General features: G+C 36.3%; 1 protein-coding gene across 1 annotated transcript; it reads left to right on the top strand.

Annotated features, from left to right (window-relative positions):
• Window positions 1-871: 871 nt before the first annotated feature.
• ATAD5 (ATPase family, AAA domain containing 5) lies at window positions 872-17,638 on the top strand. Its single transcript, XM_026861225.1, has 22 exons — window positions 872-2,669; window positions 3,025-3,112; window positions 3,631-3,795; window positions 4,330-4,468; window positions 4,954-5,038; window positions 5,510-5,691; window positions 6,479-6,636; window positions 6,958-7,111; window positions 7,340-7,633; window positions 7,794-7,890; window positions 8,800-8,882; window positions 9,023-9,168; window positions 9,282-9,432; window positions 9,851-10,021; window positions 11,001-11,119; window positions 11,365-11,458; window positions 11,684-11,748; window positions 12,625-12,805; window positions 13,557-13,744; window positions 14,029-14,861; window positions 15,968-16,132; window positions 16,317-17,638. The coding sequence occupies exons 1-22, from the start codon at window positions 1,156-1,158 to the stop codon at window positions 16,393-16,395; spliced, it is 5,151 nt and encodes a 1,716-aa protein (XP_026717026.1). The 5' UTR covers window positions 872-1,155; the 3' UTR covers window positions 16,396-17,638.
• The last annotated feature ends 2,659 nt before the right edge of the window (window positions 17,639-20,297 follow it).

Below are 20,297 nucleotides of genomic sequence, written 5' to 3' on the forward strand. Positions count from 1 at the left end.
TATTAAGGCAATGGTTCTGCAAAAACTAAAATGCTTACAGGATCTCTTGGCAGAGAAGCCAGCCCTTCACTGGCTCTCTGCAATCTCCCTGCCCACACTGCCTATCTTATCACGCATCTTCAGCACAGAGTGGGTGGGTTACCAGTCCCAGTGAAAACTCATCCTCTCTATCCCGCGCACAGCTGCAGAAAAACCAGCTAACCTGGAATGTTGGCAACACTTAGATGTGACCCACAGAGTACGTGACCCACGGAGTTCGGTGCATGGGGACAGCAGAGCTCAGGACAGAAACCAATCTGAAGCATAACTCGCTAGGCAGGTGTCTTTTAGATGTGAGGGGAAGAAGACAGGCACGGCACTCCCTATGAATTAAGACCTAACGTCCCAACTACTATAGAAAACATTGTTCCTTTAGACATCCTTATTCTTGCCCAGGAAACCTCCCTGTCATCCCAAAAAACGAGGCTCTGTTCAGTAGCAGACTTCAACGCGCACCCCTTCCTCCCTGACCCTCTCTCCATCCCCGCTCACTCCCCGAGTCCTCCGGCGCCCACAGAGACAAGACGCGGATCTCCCCGAGGCGCGGGCAGCCCCCGGGCTCACCGCAGCCATCGCCCACCGCAGTCTCAGAGTTTCAGAACAGGATTTTTATTTATTTGAAACAGCAGAATTTTATTTCAAGCTAAGATGGCTTTTGCAAGATACAAGGAGATAAAGCTGATGTGCACAAGTCTTAGCGCATCAACATGAGGTTTTTATCCCCTGAAAAAGTACTACTGTTACTAATGTATACTGCAGATACTGCTTTATATTGCTAAGTCATCTAAAGTTTTTAAAAGCTAAGGTTGATGTTGAACTTTTTTGTAGCCATGCAAGAAACGGCGAGAGGAAGATACTTCTGTGAAAACAATCACAAGATATTTTTCACCATTAACAAAACCAGTGGATAAAGTGTTGTCACTGCCAAAACCCAACAATATATTGGATTATTTTAAAAAGACATCAGTAACTGAAAAAGCTGCATTACCAGTTGTAGCTGGAAAAAATAAAACACCGTTGGATGCTGATGACAAAGACTGTAGGTCACCTTTTAAACCACGTTTAAAGCGGAAGAGGAAGGGGAAGAGAGTTAATTTAAATAATAAGCTAAGACAGATGAAAGAATCTATGAATGAACATGAAATAGAAATTAGTAGTGATGACAGCAGAGAAACAACAGGACTGAAACAAGACGGTAATGATTTTATTGCTACTTGTACTTTAGTTGACCAAAAATGTGCAAGAGAATTAGCAAAAGATAATGTTCAAAGAGAGAGCTTCTCAGATTCTGTCATGTACAAAAAAACCACAAAGAAAGGTGGTTGTGAAATAAATGGAACAAAAAATAGGATAAGAAAACCGAGGAAAAGGAAGCGCAAAGTAGATATGGATTTGTCTGAAAGTTTTTCATCTGAAAACCAGCTGAATGAGAAGTGTAAAAAGGAAACTGAAGATAAGAAAACTATGGTATCACCTACAAGAGCTGAGTGTAATGCTACTATTAGTGACTCCAGTTTTGAAGCTCATATGGATGATAAGACATCAGAGGTAAATAATAGTATAATAACAGTGTCATTTGAGGACTTCTTGAAGAGTCAGGAAGAAAATTATATCAGTCTTGTTGAAGAAGATGCAAAGTCAGCAATGGACAATTCTGCTACAGCAAATGAAATGGACAAAAATGATAGTATTGGTGATCCAGAAAAGTGTGAGGAATCTCAACAGCTACCACTTAGAACAGTAACTGTCCTTGCACAAGTTCACTCCATTCCCCCCAAATTAGCTCCATTACATAAGAAGCAAAAGGGCTCTAGGAAAATAGCTTCCATTTTCTTGAAGCAGAAGGAGTGCGTACAGGAAAAAGAAAGTAGCTCATCCTTTTTGGACAGTGAACAAACTGAGCAGGTTACTCAGAAAAGAAAATCTAACGTAGTTATTGAAGAAGAAGAATTGGAGTTAGCTGTACTAGAGACTGCAGGGTCCGATTGTTTGAAGCCAAAATGTACTCTGGAAGAAAGACATCAGTTTATGAAGGCGTTTAAGCAGCCAACATCAGATGTGGTAAAAAGTGGAGTTAAAAAGGCACCTGGAAAACAAAAGCAAACCCTTGGAAAGTCTTCAAAAGAAAAAGGAGAACCCGAAGATGACATTGCTTCAAATAAAGGATTAGAAAGTGGAGTACCAGAAGATCATGTGGACAAATATACACCTTCTAATCCTGAAAACAATAGAACTAAAACCAAAAGACCTAAAAAGTTTCAGAAGAAAGGAAACAGAAGAAGGAAGGCTTCAGAAACTAAAGAAACTAATGTCTCAAATACTAGTAATTATAATGAAGATGAGGATTCAGGAACTAACATTCTTACTAAGGAAAACACCTTAGATGTAAGTATTTCATCGAGTCCAAAAGTGAATAAGTTAAGGAGGAGTTTAAGGCAGAAGAAAATCAAAACACCAAAAGATGTTACACCTAAAAAACCCAGGATTAGAAATACTTTTTCTGAAGATGAATTAAGTGACTGTCCTTTACAGACTTCTACACCAAAAGCAAGCAAGCAATCCTTGAAGAAAAGTAACGTGTATAAAGCAGAGGTGATTACCGTGCCCTTTGAAGGAAACAGCCCAATAAGGTAAAGATTTTAGATCTTTTTCTCTCTTTTTGCATTTTGTTTCCCTGCAGGTATTTTAAGAGTAAGACATAATTATAAATTGATTGGAATGCATACCAAAGCTGCATGAATACTGATTGTGGTGCGTAATAATACAGAGGAATCAAAGCTGATTATAGCCCATTATATGCAAGCACATTATAATGTGTTTGCACTAAAGACATTAGAAAAAACAAACAAAAAAACCCAACCACCAACTGGGGGGTTGCTTCTGTTTGCAGCACTGTATTTTTAAACACTTTTGAAAAGGAGATTGAGAATAACATTTCCCTTTATTAAAAAGTAATAATTTCCTACTACTTTTTTTCCTAATTAGAATGAGGTTTACACGTATCGGTGCAACTACAAAATCAAATAAAACTGAAACAATGAAAAATGAAGAGTTTAACTCCAAAAATATAAAGGTAATTTATGTAATAAGTTTGTGGTTTTGTGCTCTGTCATTTGTTACATGCATATTCAGTATTGTGTAATAGTTTAACGTAATACAATATGACAGTTCTCAGATGCCCTATAGAAAGAGACTATTGCTGTGATTTACGATAGAATTTGAGATAGTATCTACTTTTCATAACGTAACACAAAAATCCAGTAAAATAGCATGCTCACGTTCTGTAGGTTCTCAGGATGGGACATAGTGTTTGGGCACAGCAGAACACCTTATGCTTAAGAATGTCACTGTTCTGTGGACAAATTGGAGGATGCCCTTCTAGGGCTCTCACTCCCTTTTGAAAAGTATTTATATCACATTGGTTTGCTCTTCCTTTTCATCCTTTCATTTTCTTTTTGATACAAATAATTTTTTTATAAAATTATATGCTTTTATGAATGTGAAAAATTATATTAATATGTGAAATACTTATATGTGAATATATTGCTATTGATTGGTGGGTATTTTGGTTCTTTTGTACTTTGTTAGCAGATAAGCTCTACTTCTAAAAATATATCCAAAGCGAAACAGCTGATTGAAAAAGCAAAGGCTATACGTCATAATAGATCAAAGGTTAATGAAGACTCACCAGCTCCTGTGAGGCGCTCATCTCGACAGCGAGCTCTTGTTGAAAAGAAAAAATCACAGGAAAATGAAGTAAGCCTGTGTACTTTGTAGGGGAAAAATATATTTTTGAATGTTTTGTGATTCATTTGAGCGACAAAAGGTTTCTTATCTTGCAAAAATTTCTTTATAAAGAATCAGATAAGGTAGATTTCTATGCAGTGGTATGGTAAATGTCAAATAGTAAAGCAACTGCCAGGCATAGACTGGAAAGCTCATCCTCACACAGATCTATAACATGCAGCAGGTGCTCACACTTCAGAAGTGACTGTTTCTCTTTCCTGATGGACAGCAAGGTGTCTGTTTCAAATGTGTATGTTTCAGACATTTGAATTTAGATGAGATTGAATTTTAATTCTGACCTTCATTTATATATTGGAAATCTTTTTTTTTTTTCCCCCCCCCGTGTAAATTGTAATAAAAGGATTGTATAATCTTCAAATTATTTTCTAACTTCTGAGCTCTCAAGGCACTTTCTCCAGTTTTCTCAGTACTGATCACTAAATTGTATTGTTAATAAAGGAGGAAAAGTTGTTTCCTTTCTTATTTTATATGCTTGCCTTCTAGGAATTGGTAATAATTTTAGATTCAGGACTGAGTAATACCACTACTACAGTGCAGAATGTGAAGCAAAAAAATCTTCGGAGCTTGAATGATGTTTTGGGGAAAAAGTCTAGAAACTTGAAGGTTGCGAAGAACTCGAATGGTAATTGCATCTTACAGAATCTGTGTAATGTTGATTACAGTTATTGACTATTATAACTTTATTTTATAAAGCTGCCTTTGCAGTACGTTAATCTTCTGATTTTTTTTTTATATAGTGTTTCAATATATATCTTTTTATCACATGAGTTAATACTGCAGAGATTATTTGCATGTGCGGCTTTGATTTCTTTCTTCATTTGAGGAAAATACATTTGTCTGAAAAACAGCCAATAGTATATCATGTTTTGTTGTCTTCTAATTTAAGGATATTTTTAAAATATTACAGAAAATAATGTCTGTAGTGGTGAAATAACTAGAAATAAAACTGTAATGAATTTTGTTAAAATATTCATCTTTCACTTAAGGAGATTCCCTGATGTTATTACATGGAACCTATAGATAGTGAACAGAGAAGCAAGGTTAGAATCCTGTATCAGTGCTAATCTAATCTTTTTTTTTTTCCCTTTTTTTTTTTTCTTTTTATAGGAAAACTGGGATATGCACCTTCCTTCCTAGGCAGAAATGCTCAAAGCTCTGCAGGTGAACCAATTGTGATCTTTGATGAAAGCAGGTCAGTTTTCAAGATTGCAGTCACTTAAGAATCAAAATATATTTCAAGGTTACTTTAACATTCTCTCATTTTACTAATTTAAATACACATTGAAATGTGATATAAATGGTCATGTGTTTTATACTGATCAATATGTTAATCTTCTTGCAAAATTTGGGGTTTTTTGTAGGGTGTATTCCTCTAACTATTGTTGAGACATTTTAGATGGTTGAAAATGTAGTTGAGTGATTAAAAATAAATCCTAAATTGCATATAAAAATAAAAAAACAAAGATTATTTTTTTACAGTTAAAATGTCTAACACAAAATTTAAAATTAAATGTAAACTTACTAAATTTAAATTAATTTTAGCAGTTCTCCCAGACTATATCTAACACAAGTGTATAAGTGAATGTGATTAAATTCTATTGTAAGCCTTACATAGTTGGTAGTTCAACTGATTTTTTTGTTTTAATTTCTATTTTCATTAAAGCCAAGATGCATCTGAAAATTCTCAAGACGATGATCAGTTCAGAGCAAAACGTGAATTCCTGATGAGTGGATTGCCAGAGTCACTGAAAAGGCAGATTGCAAAGAAAGCAGCAGCAATGGAAGCCTACTCTCTTGCAAGTTTATATTTTAAGACTGTTGTCCATGTACAGCAGAAGGATGACTGTAAGCTTTTGTTCAGCCATTGTGTAAATGTATATAATATTTTCTAGTAAATCTGTGCAGAAAAGAAACTTGAACAGCAGAACTTACTCTTGTGACTGGAGTTATTGGTAGTTCCCTCGTTTTTTGTCACAAATCTTCCAGTGAGGTGTTTATAAATACACAATTTACAAATTAAATCGGTGCTAAAATAATGGATACATTTATGGGTGGGGATGCAAAATCCTTAATATTTAGTCCAAAAAGTTAGTTTTTCAAGTTCCAATTTAGAGAATAAAGATCATGTTGGACTGACTGGGGCAGAAACCATTTCCTTCTGAAAAAGGCAAAATATTTCTCCAAAGAGAAAAGAACAGCCCATTTCTTTCCACTAAGTGAGTGAGCGTGCTACAATGTTCTTATGAAAGGGCATGACAGAATAGCAGAAAGTAGAATAATAGCACTTGACAGAATTTATATTTGCAAATCAACCAATAAACAAACAAAATCCTTAGTGAGCATCTGTCCTACAGAGACCCAGTGGGGCGCAGGTTGTTACCTAGAGCAAAAAGAGCCCAGGAGCAATTTACTGGAGTAACGGTGTATGCAAAAATGTGCAAATGTGGGAGGTGAATTTCATAAAGATAAAAAGTTGATGCAGTGTAAGTTAAATAAGCTTGGCTTTGACATAATAAAGCTGTAGTTAAAAGAGCATTTGCTCTTATTTACTGTGGGAAGGTTTTGTCTGCGACTGTATCTCTGCTTTGTTAACAAGTTTCCTGTTTTGTTTTTGGTGGGGGTTCTTTTGTAGGTTATCCAATGTGGAAATTAAAGTCACCATCGTGTCCTCTATTAACTAAGCTAAGGGAACTGAGTACTGAAGTCATTGATGTCACAAAAATCACTCTCTCACTTGGTGAATTTTCCACTGTGAATTCAAAACTAACTGGAAACCGTTCCACACCCATGGTTAGTACTTAAAAAGAGGGGTTTGTGTTACAAGAAAAATGAAAAGAAAATTTAATTTGTTTTGTTACTTGTTAGGACTTCTGTTGCTTTAAAAAATCCTGTAGTTTGAAACTCTGTCAGTCCTGGATGTTTTTTTTCTCGTTTGTGATTTATGCATTCTGCATCATAACATTAGACAATTCTCAAGGCTTTCTGCTAATGGCTGGGTTTAACAAGACAGCTATCAAATTAAATTATGCAAAACCATCATTGTTCTTCTGTGAAATGTTTTTTTGAGTAATAATTTGTGTGTGTGTGTGTGTGTGTGTGTGTGTCTTACAGATTTCTGGCCACCGACCAGTTTTTCCTGATACATTCAGAAAAGATTTACTAGATGAGATCATGTCTTGCAATTCTCAATTTCCTGCTAGAAAATACTTCTACAAGTTTCTGAAAAAGCAAACGGAACAGTTGGGGTTTGAAAACCATGTACAAGGTTAGTATTCTACGTAGGAAAAAAACACACGCATGCATTCCCTCTAGCATAAAAAGGCGACTTGGAATTTCCAGAAATGTTTCAGTGAATGAATACTGGTTTTGGAAGTAAATTCATCCTACGTTTTAGGTAATTTTGACCAAATTCTTCAAATAGGACTTAAACAAACGTAGAGTTGTAATGGACATAGATTGAAATTCTAAAAGGATGTAATTTTTTTTTTCTTAGAAAACAGAGATGTCACTGCAAGTTCTGAGGTAAATCAGAAACATTCTGACAACTGGAAGGAAACGAAGAGGAAAAGGAAAGAAACAGAAGACCATAAATCAAAAAGAAGAAAACAACTTGAAGGTACAGAGACTGAAATAAAATCCAGAGTTTCCAGGAACATTATTTCCCCCATATCTGGAGAAAAACAAGCAGAGGCAGGACAAGCAAGACATTTGGGAAAAAACAAGACTCGGAAGCAAGATGTTATGCCAGAAGACACTGAATATTTATCAGAGTCAAATGCACTTTCAGGTAACTGCACCTCCTGTCAGATTATAGTTCTCTGCAGAGGAAATGTATAATGTATGTCAGCCTTCCACTGTGATGCAAAAATCCTGTCTAGTCTTAATATTCTCTTCTGATCAACTCTTTTGCGTTAAGAACTATTTAAAACTGGCTATTTTTTCTGTAGGAGTTGAAAAGGAAGACATGCTCTGGACAGAAAAATATCAGCCTCAAGATTCCAGTGAGCTTGTAGGGAACAAGAAAGAAATTGAAAGGCTACACAGGTCAGAAGTGAGAGCATGGAGCCATTCTTAAAATAACTCAAAACATCCTATTACTTGATTATGCTCAAAGAAGCAAAGTCAGTTATTTTATACTATCCTTGAACACTTAGAGGGTGTGTGGTTTTGGCCGTTGTTTTGGTACTTCCAGAAAGTTGTGGAAACGTGTTGTCAGTTGGTGTGAAAGATATTTTGATTATAGTTTCTTTTTAAGTAATACCTCAGTAGCTTGTATGGTATAGTACAAAACAAAAACACACATGAAATGCTACATTAGGCTGTGGGATAGAATGAAATACTTAAGTAGCTAATGCCCTTATAATTTTAGTAGGAATTTTTTTTTTTCAGGTTATTTAAGCTTACACACTATGAGGAATAGCAGCTGATCAGTACTTGTTTGTATTTTCCTACAAGCGTGCATGATCCTGATCTTGATGTAGTGCCCCTGCTTTTGACAGTAATTTAGTGCACAAGTCCTTCTAATATATTGTGCTCTTGGTTAAATTTTCTGAACGGGTTTCAGTGTTGTGGCTCTTACTCAGAACTTAAAGACCCATCTGACAACACTAAACTATGAATGATAAAGCATTTTCCACAGTTTAAGTAGTTCAGTAAATGACCTGGTTTTACACCAATCAAATAATAGAATGGAGAATGAAGAAGGAATCTTTTTTTACAAAAGAATCAAACCTTGAACAATTTTACAACTTTTTAATTTGAAAGGACTTGATACGTTTTTGAGAGGTATAAAAAGTGGCTGATGTCCCCTAGTTTTATGTTCTGTTCCATCTGATTTTGATTCACTTTATTCAACATTATTTATTAATTATGATAATTAATTTAATAATATTATTAATAATTAGTTACTATTAATTATTTTATTAAATTTTGTCCTGTTCCTTCCTTTTATAGTTGGTTAAAAGAATGGAAAAAAAGAGCTGACTGGGAAGAAAAAAGAAATCAGAAAGGGGAAAAGGAGGACAAAGAGCATCCAGGTGCTGATAGAATTAAAAATTATACATATATATATATATATATATATATATATATATATTCCCTTTGAAGTTGGCATAAAACTGACATGAATTGATAATGATTTGAACAGTCCTTTCTTTTCTTTTAAATAATTCTACAGATTCTTTGGACAGCCTTGACTTTAAAGATAGTAAATCTGATTTTGAGGAGGAGACTAGCCTTTGCAATACAGTTCTGATAACTGGCCCACCAGGAGTAGGGAAAACTGCTGCGGTGTATGCTTGTGCTCAGGAGCTTGGTTTTAAGGTCTGTGGAGTCCTTTCCTCACTGCTATTTTTCTTACTTGTAACTAGTGATCTGAAAGCATTCGTAATACAAGATACCTAATTTTATTTAATATAAATTAAATACTGTTGCAGATATTTGAAGTCAACGCCTCTTGCCAGCGTAGTGGTAGACAGATACTGTCTCAACTAAAAGAAGCTACTCAGTCTCATCAAGTGGACAAAAAAGGCATTAATGCACATAAGCCTTGTTTTTTTAACAGTTGTAGCAGTACCAAGTCACCAAGTAAGTTTCATGGTTATATCTGGGGGTTTGTGTGGGGTTTTTTGTTTTGTTTCAAGGAACTGAATTCCCAAAATAATTTTTAGACATCAATTGTTTAAAAAGGATAGCAAATTTCAGCTTATCTGGCCACAATAATAAATACTGTGTCGGTTAATGTAATCACATACCAAATTAAATAATGACTTTATCAAAATGACTGGCTCTTGATTATCTTAAGTTATTTCTGTAGTGGTGGAGTAAGTGCTATGGCACTTGAAGCGAAAGCATTCCCTGCAACAGAAGAGTAAAATAAGCAGAAATCACCACAGTAAACCTGTCCTTACCAGATACAAAAATGGATTTGATCTACATGTGCCTGAGAAATGTCAGTTTGAGATTACATTTCCAGCTTCAATTTAATATAAAACGTGTCTTGCAGAAAAAATGTATTCTCCAAAGAAAGTTATTTCACCAAGAAAACCTCCACTGTCACCAAAAAGAGCAGGATTAAAGCGAAGCTTACCCCCTAAAACACTTGCAAACTATTTCAAAATTTCTTCCAAACGCAAAGGTAATGATGGAGCAGTGACATCTCAAGAAAAAAACAAAGGTAGGCATTGTTATTTAATAATTTGTTACTGCTATGGAGCTACTAATAGTGTGGAGCACTCCTGTGGAGCTGTGTGGACAAGAGTAGAGCAGACTTACTACACTCTAACTGCTGTCGAGAGTTAGTTAAGTTACCTGTGATGCACTATCTAGGAAGTAGTCACTACTCTGTGTTAGGAGAGTTAACTAGCGTGCAGACAGTCTGAAGTTCAGTGGGCTTTCCTTAGTTGTTTTGAGTTTGGTTCTTCTTTTCAGAGCATTTAGGTAAGAGAAGATAAATTAAAAACCATCTCTAGAAAAATACACCTTTATATTACCTCAGTGCCTGTTTCAGATTGGTGTGGAATGGTCATTGTGCTAGGTGGTATATGTATATCAAAATGACTGCCACAGGACTAAGAGGTCTTGCAAAGCCAATAAATGTTTGATTGCAGACTGTGGATTTTAATACATAGAAGGGTACACTGAAGTCTTTGAGTCTGTTAACATTGGAAAGTATGTTTCCAACTGTTTCATGGGCTCAGGAAGCCTTAAAGACGGGTTTTTAGAAAGGAAACGATACATTCAGACAACTAATATTTCTGCACAGAGAGTACAAAGGAATGCCACGAGCAAAGTGCTGGACAGAACTGGGGCAGTTGAGTCTAGTCCTTGTCTCTTCAGGCAGTCACAGTGCACTGTCTTGAAGGAATTACCATGCCCCCAAGACACTGTAGGTCACAAACAGGTTAGGTGCAGAATTAATTTTACAGATACTCAGCCCTTCACCAAACATGGTTGAATTCTCAGGAAATTTGTTGCAGTTTTTTTTAAATGAGACATCAGAAAAGGATGTAGGTCAGATTTCTAAGTTTTTGTGTCGGTGTAGATTTTTCTTAAGCAGTTAATACATGGAGTGTTTTTGAATCCAGTGTCTAGAATGCATATTAAATGGTTTCAGTCCTCCTTTGCTTCCTGCTCAATTCTTCACCCATCTGCAGGAAATACTCAGAATTCACTTGAAGAAAAGAAAGATGCTCAAATTAAATCAATAAACAAAGAACCAGAAGGAGAAGAACACAACAGAAAAAGTGCAACATCTCTCATTCTTTTTGAAGAGGTAAAATCCATATGAAATATATTGATGTGAGCAATATGTCCTTTCACAATACTTAAAGAATTTAACCTTTGTTTCCCTTCCTCCTTGAGACTTCTGGGTAGATCCAAGTGAACTGCCTGAAGCATGAACAGCCACTGCCCTGTGCATGTTCAGGAACTCTGTGTTAAGTCTAACTCGGTCGTTAACAGCATGACTGCATTCACAGCTTGCAGCTATTGTTAAAGCTTTTCATTTGTTTGCTATAGGTAGATATAATATTTGATGAAGATGCAGGATTTCTAAGTGCAATAAAGACATTCATGGCAACTGCAAAGAGACCTGTAATTCTTACTACCAATGGTGAGTGGTGTTTGTTACACTAATTGGTCTTTTCAGACAGAAGAGCCTCTTTCAATAAGATGGTTTAAATGGTGATGGTTGAACACAGCCCCTAAACCTAAAATTAAATGAGAGGAGACTATATAGTGAGTATTTGAATAAAGATACTGGCTGCTCTAATGGGTGAAGAAAATAACTGGTTATGAACATAATGTCATGACAGTTCACTGATGTCTCTCTGTATAGATCCAACGTTCAGCTTAATGTTTGATGGCTATTTTGAAGAGATCAACTTTAGAACCCCTTCCTTGGTAAGTCTGTATTTGGAAATGCAGATATGTGCTAAGCAAGTAATTGTCAGCTAATTTAAGTTTGAAATTTAAATGTTGGTGTAGGTTTATGTTTATCTGATGTAATATATCTGTTTCATCAGAATACTAATTTTTCAGGTTTTACGCAAAGATGTATAGGATATATTTATCTTTACATGTGGAATTTTTACTAGCATGGAAGAGTTATTAACAACTTAATATTTCAGAGAATTACACTAAGAACATCACAATTTAGATTTAGGATGTTGTAAATAATTTCATAGATTATATATCTAATAGTTTTGATGTGAAAGTTGACTATGCCAGTATTGGTTCATTCATTAAAAAGTATAGAAACTATTCTAGAAATATTATGGGTTATTTCTTTAATGTAAACACTAGTATTCTCTATAGCAAATAGTTTTATTTGCAGCTAGGTATTATATGAAAAACCTCAATAAATAAGAATCAGAAGAAGCTAACTTTTGAGAAGGGCAATTTTTAATGAGAAATTGAAAATCTTTTGGACTACCGGACAATTACAGATTTAAAAGAAAAAAAAAAAACTTTGAAGTGAGTATAGTTTACTAGAACCTGTTCACAGGTGATGAGATGTAAGGTGTATGTGGTTTCAGGAACATAAGCAGATTGTGTGTGAATTGAATTTCTAAACAGAACTTAATTCTCTGACATGGACTGTTTGGGTTTGGTATTCTGCTCTTCTGTGGAGGCTTTGATGTAACTGCAGTCTAATAAACTAATCTGTATTGAAAGGAAAAATGTATTGCAAGCATAAATAGAATAATTTGCTTTTGTGTGATGTATTGAGTAGTTGGTAAGATTGTTTTCTGTGGTCTTTGTCTAACTTTTGTTTAGATAAATGCTGCTAGCTATCTTCAAGTGCTGTGTCTGGCTGAGAATCTAAGAACAGATGTAAAAGACTTAGCTGCTCTGTTAACCACAAATAACTGTGATATCAGACAAAGTGTTCTCTACTTACAATTTTGGGTTAGAAGTGGAGGTGGATTCTTGAAAGACAAATGTCTGGCCTATCATGGTAGGTTCATTTCATTTAATTTTTTTAAAAATCTCCATCTTAACATTAACTTCATTAAATCAAACCTCTCTTAGACCTGTATGAATAGATGGTAGCTTTCTCCAAGACTCCATTTAAACATTTGGGTAGGGTTTGGGGGTGGGGGGTTGGCTACTTCAAAGCCTTGTATGTATGCATAAGGAACTAAAAGTTTGATTTATATTCCACCTGTTTATTATCCATCATTATGGTACTTAATTATCTCTCTCCTCTTCTGAGTAGTGAAACTGGGCAGAGCAGGGAGCTAGTAGTAGTTTCCCTTCAACTCAGAGTTTGCAGTTCTTTATCCATTTAGCTGAGTTGTAGGTAATTCACCTAGAAGAAGCAGAACTGAAATAGGAAAAAAAAAATTAAAAAATTGGACAGCTAGCATGCGGGCAGCAGCCCCAAAGGATACAGGAAGAGTGTCCTCAGCCGGTGTGGGGGTGTGAGGTGACAGAGAGAGAACAGTGGGGCATTAAAGGAAGCCTGGGCTATTTCAAATGTTTACTTGCAAAGAAAGGAGGGCAGGCAGATTGGTAACGCTTAAAGAAATGGGGATGACAAACGGGGATGGGGGTGACTAATTTCAGTTGCTGTATTCATTCAGAACGGCAGCAAGAGGTGACAGTTACAGTATCCTTTAGAAAAAGAATTGAATAAAAGGGGGAAAATCAATTTCGTGATGCAGTTGTTTCTTTTCAAATAAAGCATGTTATCTGTCTTTGTGCAGGAGGAGATGAGACAAATAAAGCAGGTGATGTAATCTGTTCTGAAAAGACTACTGATTCGAAGATCGATTTTTCTCAAGCTGATGCATGTCTTCAGGAGTTTCCAAAATGTGATACAGGCTGTGTAGAGACATTGCTTGGCCTTAAGAATATCCTGTTGCCTTCAGAAGATTTGTTTACATTTCTTAAGGTATTTTTGTAGTTGACTAGATAATACTTTGAATGATTGGCAGATAGTTGAGTGTAATCGACACTATGAATAGCATCTTCTTAGAAGCAAACTTCTTTGAAAAGGTTTGTTGTAGCAATTAGGGGATTCTGTCCTTATTAAGCAAAATCTGAACTGGGGTTGTCTTCTGTAAGCAAAACACTCAAACACAAAGCTGGGAGTATGAGATTTTATGTAATACCATTTTTATTTTTAAAAAAAAAATGTAATGTATTAATAAATTTTTCACAATTATTATTTTACAGCACAAAATCACAACCATGGAGAAATGGAATAAATTGATACAGCTTCTCACAGAATTCCAGATGAAGAAAGTGGATTTTATATATAGTAATCTTGAACTTATTCTTCCCTTACCAGTGCAAGTTCTTTCAAACCAGTCTGAAACCTCTAACTCCATAATTGAAAGGACTACTATAGTTTCTTCGAAAAACAGATCTACTAACAGTTGTTGCTCTAGAAAAAGCAGCCCTGGAAAAAAGTCTAAAAAAACAAAGAACCAGAAAAGGCTTGTGATATTGGATGATAGTGAGTTATTTGATACTGGACTGAACTATTCAGCTGAATTCATAACTTTGCCATCAGGTAGTGCTACATCGTGTGCTGAAGTGAATAAAGAGGAATCAAAACTGTTGATGAATAAAGAAGAAAAGGAAATTAAAACTAAAGCCTCAGCAAAAGAGAAGAGGTCTGCCGTTGTTTTTCGGTGTCTGAATTCACTGACTGAATTTGTGGAGAACATGTCTTTCTTGGATTGCTCTGTAAACACTGACACCAAGGAACCACTGGAGTTTTCCAGAGATGAAGGATTTAATTGGACAAATGGCAAAATCAAAAATGGTCTTTGTGATGAATTCAGTATAGAAAATACTGACTGGTGGAGTTCCCGGAGCTGTAGTGAAATAAAGGCAACTATTGAAGCACTCAGTTTTAACAAATGTTCTCTTAATATTTCACAAAACCTGGAATCTTTTTGGAGTACCAGTAAAACACCTGAAAGTGATGAACTGGAGGGACTTACTTTGCATATTTCAAACACAAGAAATCATGTATCCTTCAGTCAGTCGGCTGATTCAAGGTAATACTTTGCTTATATGTCTGGAATATAATGCAGTTACTTGTCAAGAAAAGCATTTCACAGGGTGTAGGACTGTTTCAGATTATGTACATATTCATACCAACTTGAATGTTGTCGGTATGTCTCAAAATGCTGGAATATGTTTGCTTTGCTTGTATAAGCTTAAATGGACTGCTTGGCAATCTCTGCAAGCAAAATGACTTCCCATGTTTGTATATCCTGACTACAATGTTGTTCAGGAATGGCAGCCTTAATCTAGTCTATTTACTTGGAAAACAAACAGACAAACACCACTGACACCCCCAAAAGAATAACGAAAACCTAAAGGAATGGCTTTTTCGTGACAGATGGACTGAAATGAATTCTGCAAGTGCTAGACATGCAAATTTTTCATCCAGTGCCTGGTCATACAGAGCCTGTATGAAATGCATAGGTGTTGCTTAATGATTTTTTTTGGTAGTAACTTATGTTAACGAAGAATAGCCTTTAATATTTTATAAAAGATCAAAGAATACACTGCTGCTAGCAAATGTGGGTATAAAAGATTGTTTTCAACATAAACAAGTTGTCATATGTGAAACTGGCATAATAGGTGAATAAAACCTATTCCAGTCTCTGAATAGGAAGACAGGTTAGACTCTTGACTTCTTGAACTCAGTACCCAGAGGAACAGTGTCAAAATGGATCTCTCTAACCTGTGACCAAGTTTGGCCAATATACCATGAGTTAAACATTCTGGCAAGTACCAGTTGCATGAAGCTTTTTATTTCTGAAGATCACAGATGCTTTTGGTTACCTGGTCTGACAGATAGGCTAAACCTCACAGATGTAAATAGATTGTGAAGACCTCCCCAGATTAGACTCCACAGTTAAGCTAAGAGCATTGGCCAAACAAACTCCTGTCCCTCACATTTCTGGGTGCAGCTTTGTGTTGCTGTGTACGCAGCACACGGTCACAAGTTGCAGGCATCGAGTCCATTGGGATGCAGTTCTGGCTACCAGTATGTTTAACAGAGTTTTAAAACAGTGGATCTGATCTTAAAGGAGCAAAATAGGGACTGCACATTCTTGAACAAGAAACAATAAAGCTTCATTTTTCATTTTAGCATTCACAAAAAAGCACAGGAGAGGCTGGCAGTCATCAGAACTGTGTTTTCCAGAAGTCCTTCAAACCTGAGTAATAAGCAAGCCAGCATACTTGAATACCTCCCCACTCTTCGCAGTATCTGTAGGTCTGAGAAGCTTAAAGAGCAAGGGAAGACCAAAAGAAGGTAAGTTTTGGTTTTCCTAAATCTTGCTACAACATAGAATGTAGTTAAGAATTTTAATAAAATATTTTGTCAAATAATTCTGGACTAGAAAGGTGAACATTTGCTTTTCCAAATAATAAAAGTATTGCCTCGTATTTGGAAATAACTGTCCCCTTTATAGTAACTTTTATTTTTCTTTTTATAGGTTCTTGCATTATCTTGAAGGGATTCATCTTGAAATACCCAGACAAATAATAAGTGGTCTGTCTTTGGACTTCCCTTAAAACTGCTAACACCAGAAATGCTTTGTGCCTAATGGTGGTGTTCTCACCATAGTTTGATTTTTTTTTTTTAATTTTTTTTACCACATTATTTTATTGTATATTCAGAGCCATTTGTATATTAAATTTCTATAAGTATTTAAAATAATGTATATATCTATTGTCATGATATTGCTCTCCACAACTGAATGTGGATATGTTTGGTGCTTGTTCAATAAGTACTTTTATAATATTAAATGCCCAAACTAATCAACGGGGACTACTTCATGCTGTCTTTCTCTGTAATTTGTGTATCCCATAGCAAGAAATCCTTCTGTAATGGCCAACTGTCACAAATTCCACAGCAAAGTTTCTTTTTTCTGAGGAGACCATTTCATTAAAATAAGCTTGTTTCCTCCTGAATTTGCAGTGAAGCGTTAAATAACTTGGAGTGGGAGGGTGCAGGGAGAGGATGGGAGAAGTTCTCATGTAAAGGACAAAAACAACTTCACAACAGTCTTTACCAAGCACTATGCCTCAATGTACATATATTTGTATACATCCATTTCAGTTTTTACAGCTGTCAGATCTGCATGTTAATCTCCTAAAAAGGTAGAAAAATTATTACTGTAGCTCAAGATGGTCTGAAATTAGGCAAGATTTTGTAAATAACAATTCCAGTGTTACTTTGGTTTCAGTAATATTTAACTACTCCTAGTCTTGTATATTGTGTTCTATTTTTATACTTAATTTTGTATTTGACAAGACTTCAGCCTGATTATTTGTGATTGTTTTTATACAACAATAAATTTGTGAGACTTTGCTAAAATTCTGAATATTTCTGTTGTATGAAAAGTAAGACTCCTAAAACTTAATGGTTTGGGTCCATAAAAATTATATTTAAGGTTTTTTTTTAACTGGAAATATTTCAACCATGTACTTTTCTGTCTTTGCATGGCAATTGGACTTTTCCTCAAACTGAGTCAGACTGGTGCCGTGCATTGGTACTCCACTTACCTCAGCGTCTCTTTAATAATAAGGAAGGTCGTTTTCTAGTACATTCTGTTCTCATCTTATATTTTTCATGTCTTAAAAGATGTTCAGGTATGAGAAATATTTATGAAAACAGTAAATTATTTTAACTTTCTGCATTGTAGATAATAATCTTTATAGTTGACGCTTTTTGAAGCCCAGAATTATCAAATAAGAATGGAATCAAGTGCTGGCTGTTAAAATCTTAATGGGTTGTATTGTATCAATGGTCTAAGCAAGTCCTGTACATTTTTGTAAAAATAAATTAAAATTTTACATTTTTGTAAAAATAAAGCAAAATTATCTGTTCACTACTTTATAAAGGCAATCTTAGTCTAACTCGATTACAGTGGGGACCTACACAAATTGGAAACAGCCCTTATAAAATATGATTATTTTAGGAAACTTGTGAGTAATTTAAAAGACAAAATAGCAATGGGAGACAACTTTTGAAGTCAACTCTCTGGTTCTAATAACTGCCTTAAAAATTTATTTTCTAGACTCTCCAGGCTGTGGTGTCCAACAGTAAGTGGAATCAAATCACAGAATACCAGGTTGGAAGGGACCTCAAGGATCATCTGGTCCAACCTTTCTCGGCAAAAGCACGGTCTAGACAAGGTGGCCCAGCCCCTGTCCAGCTGAATCTTAGAAGTGTCCAACATTGGGGAATCCACCACTTCCTGCAGAGGTTATTCCAGTGGTTGATTGTTCTCATTATGAACAATTTTCCTCCTGTGTCCAGTCTCCCCAGGAGAGACCCCTTGTGTTTTCCGTGTGCCTCCTTGTGAAGAGGGACTCTCCATCTTCTCTGAGCCACCCTCTAAACACTGAGCGTGGTGAACAAGGCTGAACAAGCCCAATTCTCTCAGCCTTTCTTCAAACAGAATTCAAGTATTTCACTTCTTAGTAAGATACTTGTGTGCAATTACCACATAAACTCGACTCAAGCTAGTCTCAATGGAAGATAATCTACTTGTTCGGATTTATTTGAACTCTGATAAACTAGCAGGTTTGTATGCTAGAAGAACGCAAGTTTCCCTGAGGGGTGGGCTGGTCTTGAGGAAAAGAGATCCGGGGCTGGTTTTGATTAACTTGGTTTAAAAGGAAATGTCTCACAAGATCCATTCCAGTGCTGTGGAAGTCACCTCCCTTTGGTTCAAGATGTTTTCCTGCAACAGTCTGAGCCCTGCTTAGTCCTTTATACTGCCCATCTAGCTAGCTTGTGTCTCGTGTAGCAGAGCACACAACCTTGCTTCCACAGTGTGTAAGTGTAACGTAAGAAAAAATAAGCTAATATTTGGAGCAGAAAACACCTTTTCTTCCAAAATGTAAAAATCAGCCTCAGGCATCTTGGGAATGACTGAAGATACCTGGAAAGGAAAAAGACAAAACCCATGCCTGCGATCTACCTAAACAAAAAAATTCAGTGAAACCAGAAGTAAAAAAGCCCTGGCGTTTCACAATGACTACACCCTTCTAAGCATAGTTCTTACTGGGTGTATAATTAAAAACAAAACCTCAGCAAACATATTCTCGTTGAAATATCAGTCAAGTTTCAAGCTTTTAACTGTCATTTCACTATTGCTTCCTAGAATGTAAATGGTGACATTCTACAATCCCATGAGTAATACAGAAAAAAGCAGTTAAGCCTTGTGCATGTTCTTGCAAGCGTGTGTTGTATTAATACTACTGCAGAGTAGCAGGAGGGAGGTGGAAGGATCCCTCTACAAGCAGGACTACCTCAGTCTTTGTAAAAGCCCTGAAACAGGGCAGGGTGTATCCTGGCAGCTGGGAGGGATGTGACCCTTGCAGGTTGCAGAAGGACACTGAACCTCAGCCATCAAAGCAAGACCCATGGGGCTACCAACCAATGTCAGGGGTTTGGTGGTGTGCTGCTTATATGTTGTCTTGAATATAAATGACCATTTTGCAGATGTCATACAGGTTCTCTGTTTTACAGGACTTGTAAGGACACCACAAAAATTAAGCTAGCAAAAGAGCTTCCATGTATGGCTTGCACAAAAATTATCTCTGGGGAAAATTAAATCCATATTTACTTTCTAGTATACAACAGTCCTTACAGGGCTGAAAAGAGGGATTTTATGTAGGTAGTTGTCAACTTCAGATATTCTGACGCTGTTTATTTCATGACTTCACAATATTTAAAAATAAATAAAAGTGCCTAAAGAGATAGAAAAAAATGTGTTTACTTTCAACTGGTAACACATCTTTAGTATAATATTTCGGCATCTGCAAAATAACAAGTATTTTTACAAGATTATACATAAACTTCACTAAAGAAAAACCACGTGTTATAGCGCACTATGGTAATGCAAGTTAACTATGTAAATTAAGTTTAACCTGAAACTAGTAAAATGAAAAATATTGTACTAACTCTTAATCTATTTCTGATTTAAATAACCTTCTTGAAAACCTTTCTCATCTTCATTTTTTTCTCTTTTGTCTTAGATAAACTGAAGGTTAAGTCACAGACTTTCTGACATTGGTTTTATCTTGAAAGAGGGACATTTTCACCAGGATTTGCAAATCGTGAAATGCTCCGTTTTCTCCGTATTGAGTTACAGGATTTTTTCCTCGCAGCTCCTCGGGGGCGGTGCTGAGCCCCTCTGCTGAGGGGAGAGCACCTCGCCTGCTGTCTGGGCTGCCACCGCTGCTGGACGGTGCCGTTCTGTTCCGCAGCCCGCTTTGTACAAGAACTTCTTTAGAGCCCAACCGGAGGCGAACCTGCCGGTGCGCGGATGAGCCCTCCTCTGGGAAACGGGACCCTCCGGGGGAGTGTTCAGAGCAGGAGCTCCCGGCCGCTGGGGGAGGCCTGGCCCGGCTCCGCTCAGGGCTGCGCCTCCCCCGGCTGTGGGGAGCAGCGGGACGGGGCT

The sequence above is a fragment of the Athene cunicularia genome, assembly GCF_003259725.1.
Source record: "Athene cunicularia isolate RWA chromosome 18 unlocalized genomic scaffold, athCun1 chr18_part1, whole genome shotgun sequence".
Lineage (NCBI taxonomy): Eukaryota > Metazoa > Chordata > Aves > Strigiformes > Strigidae > Athene > Athene cunicularia.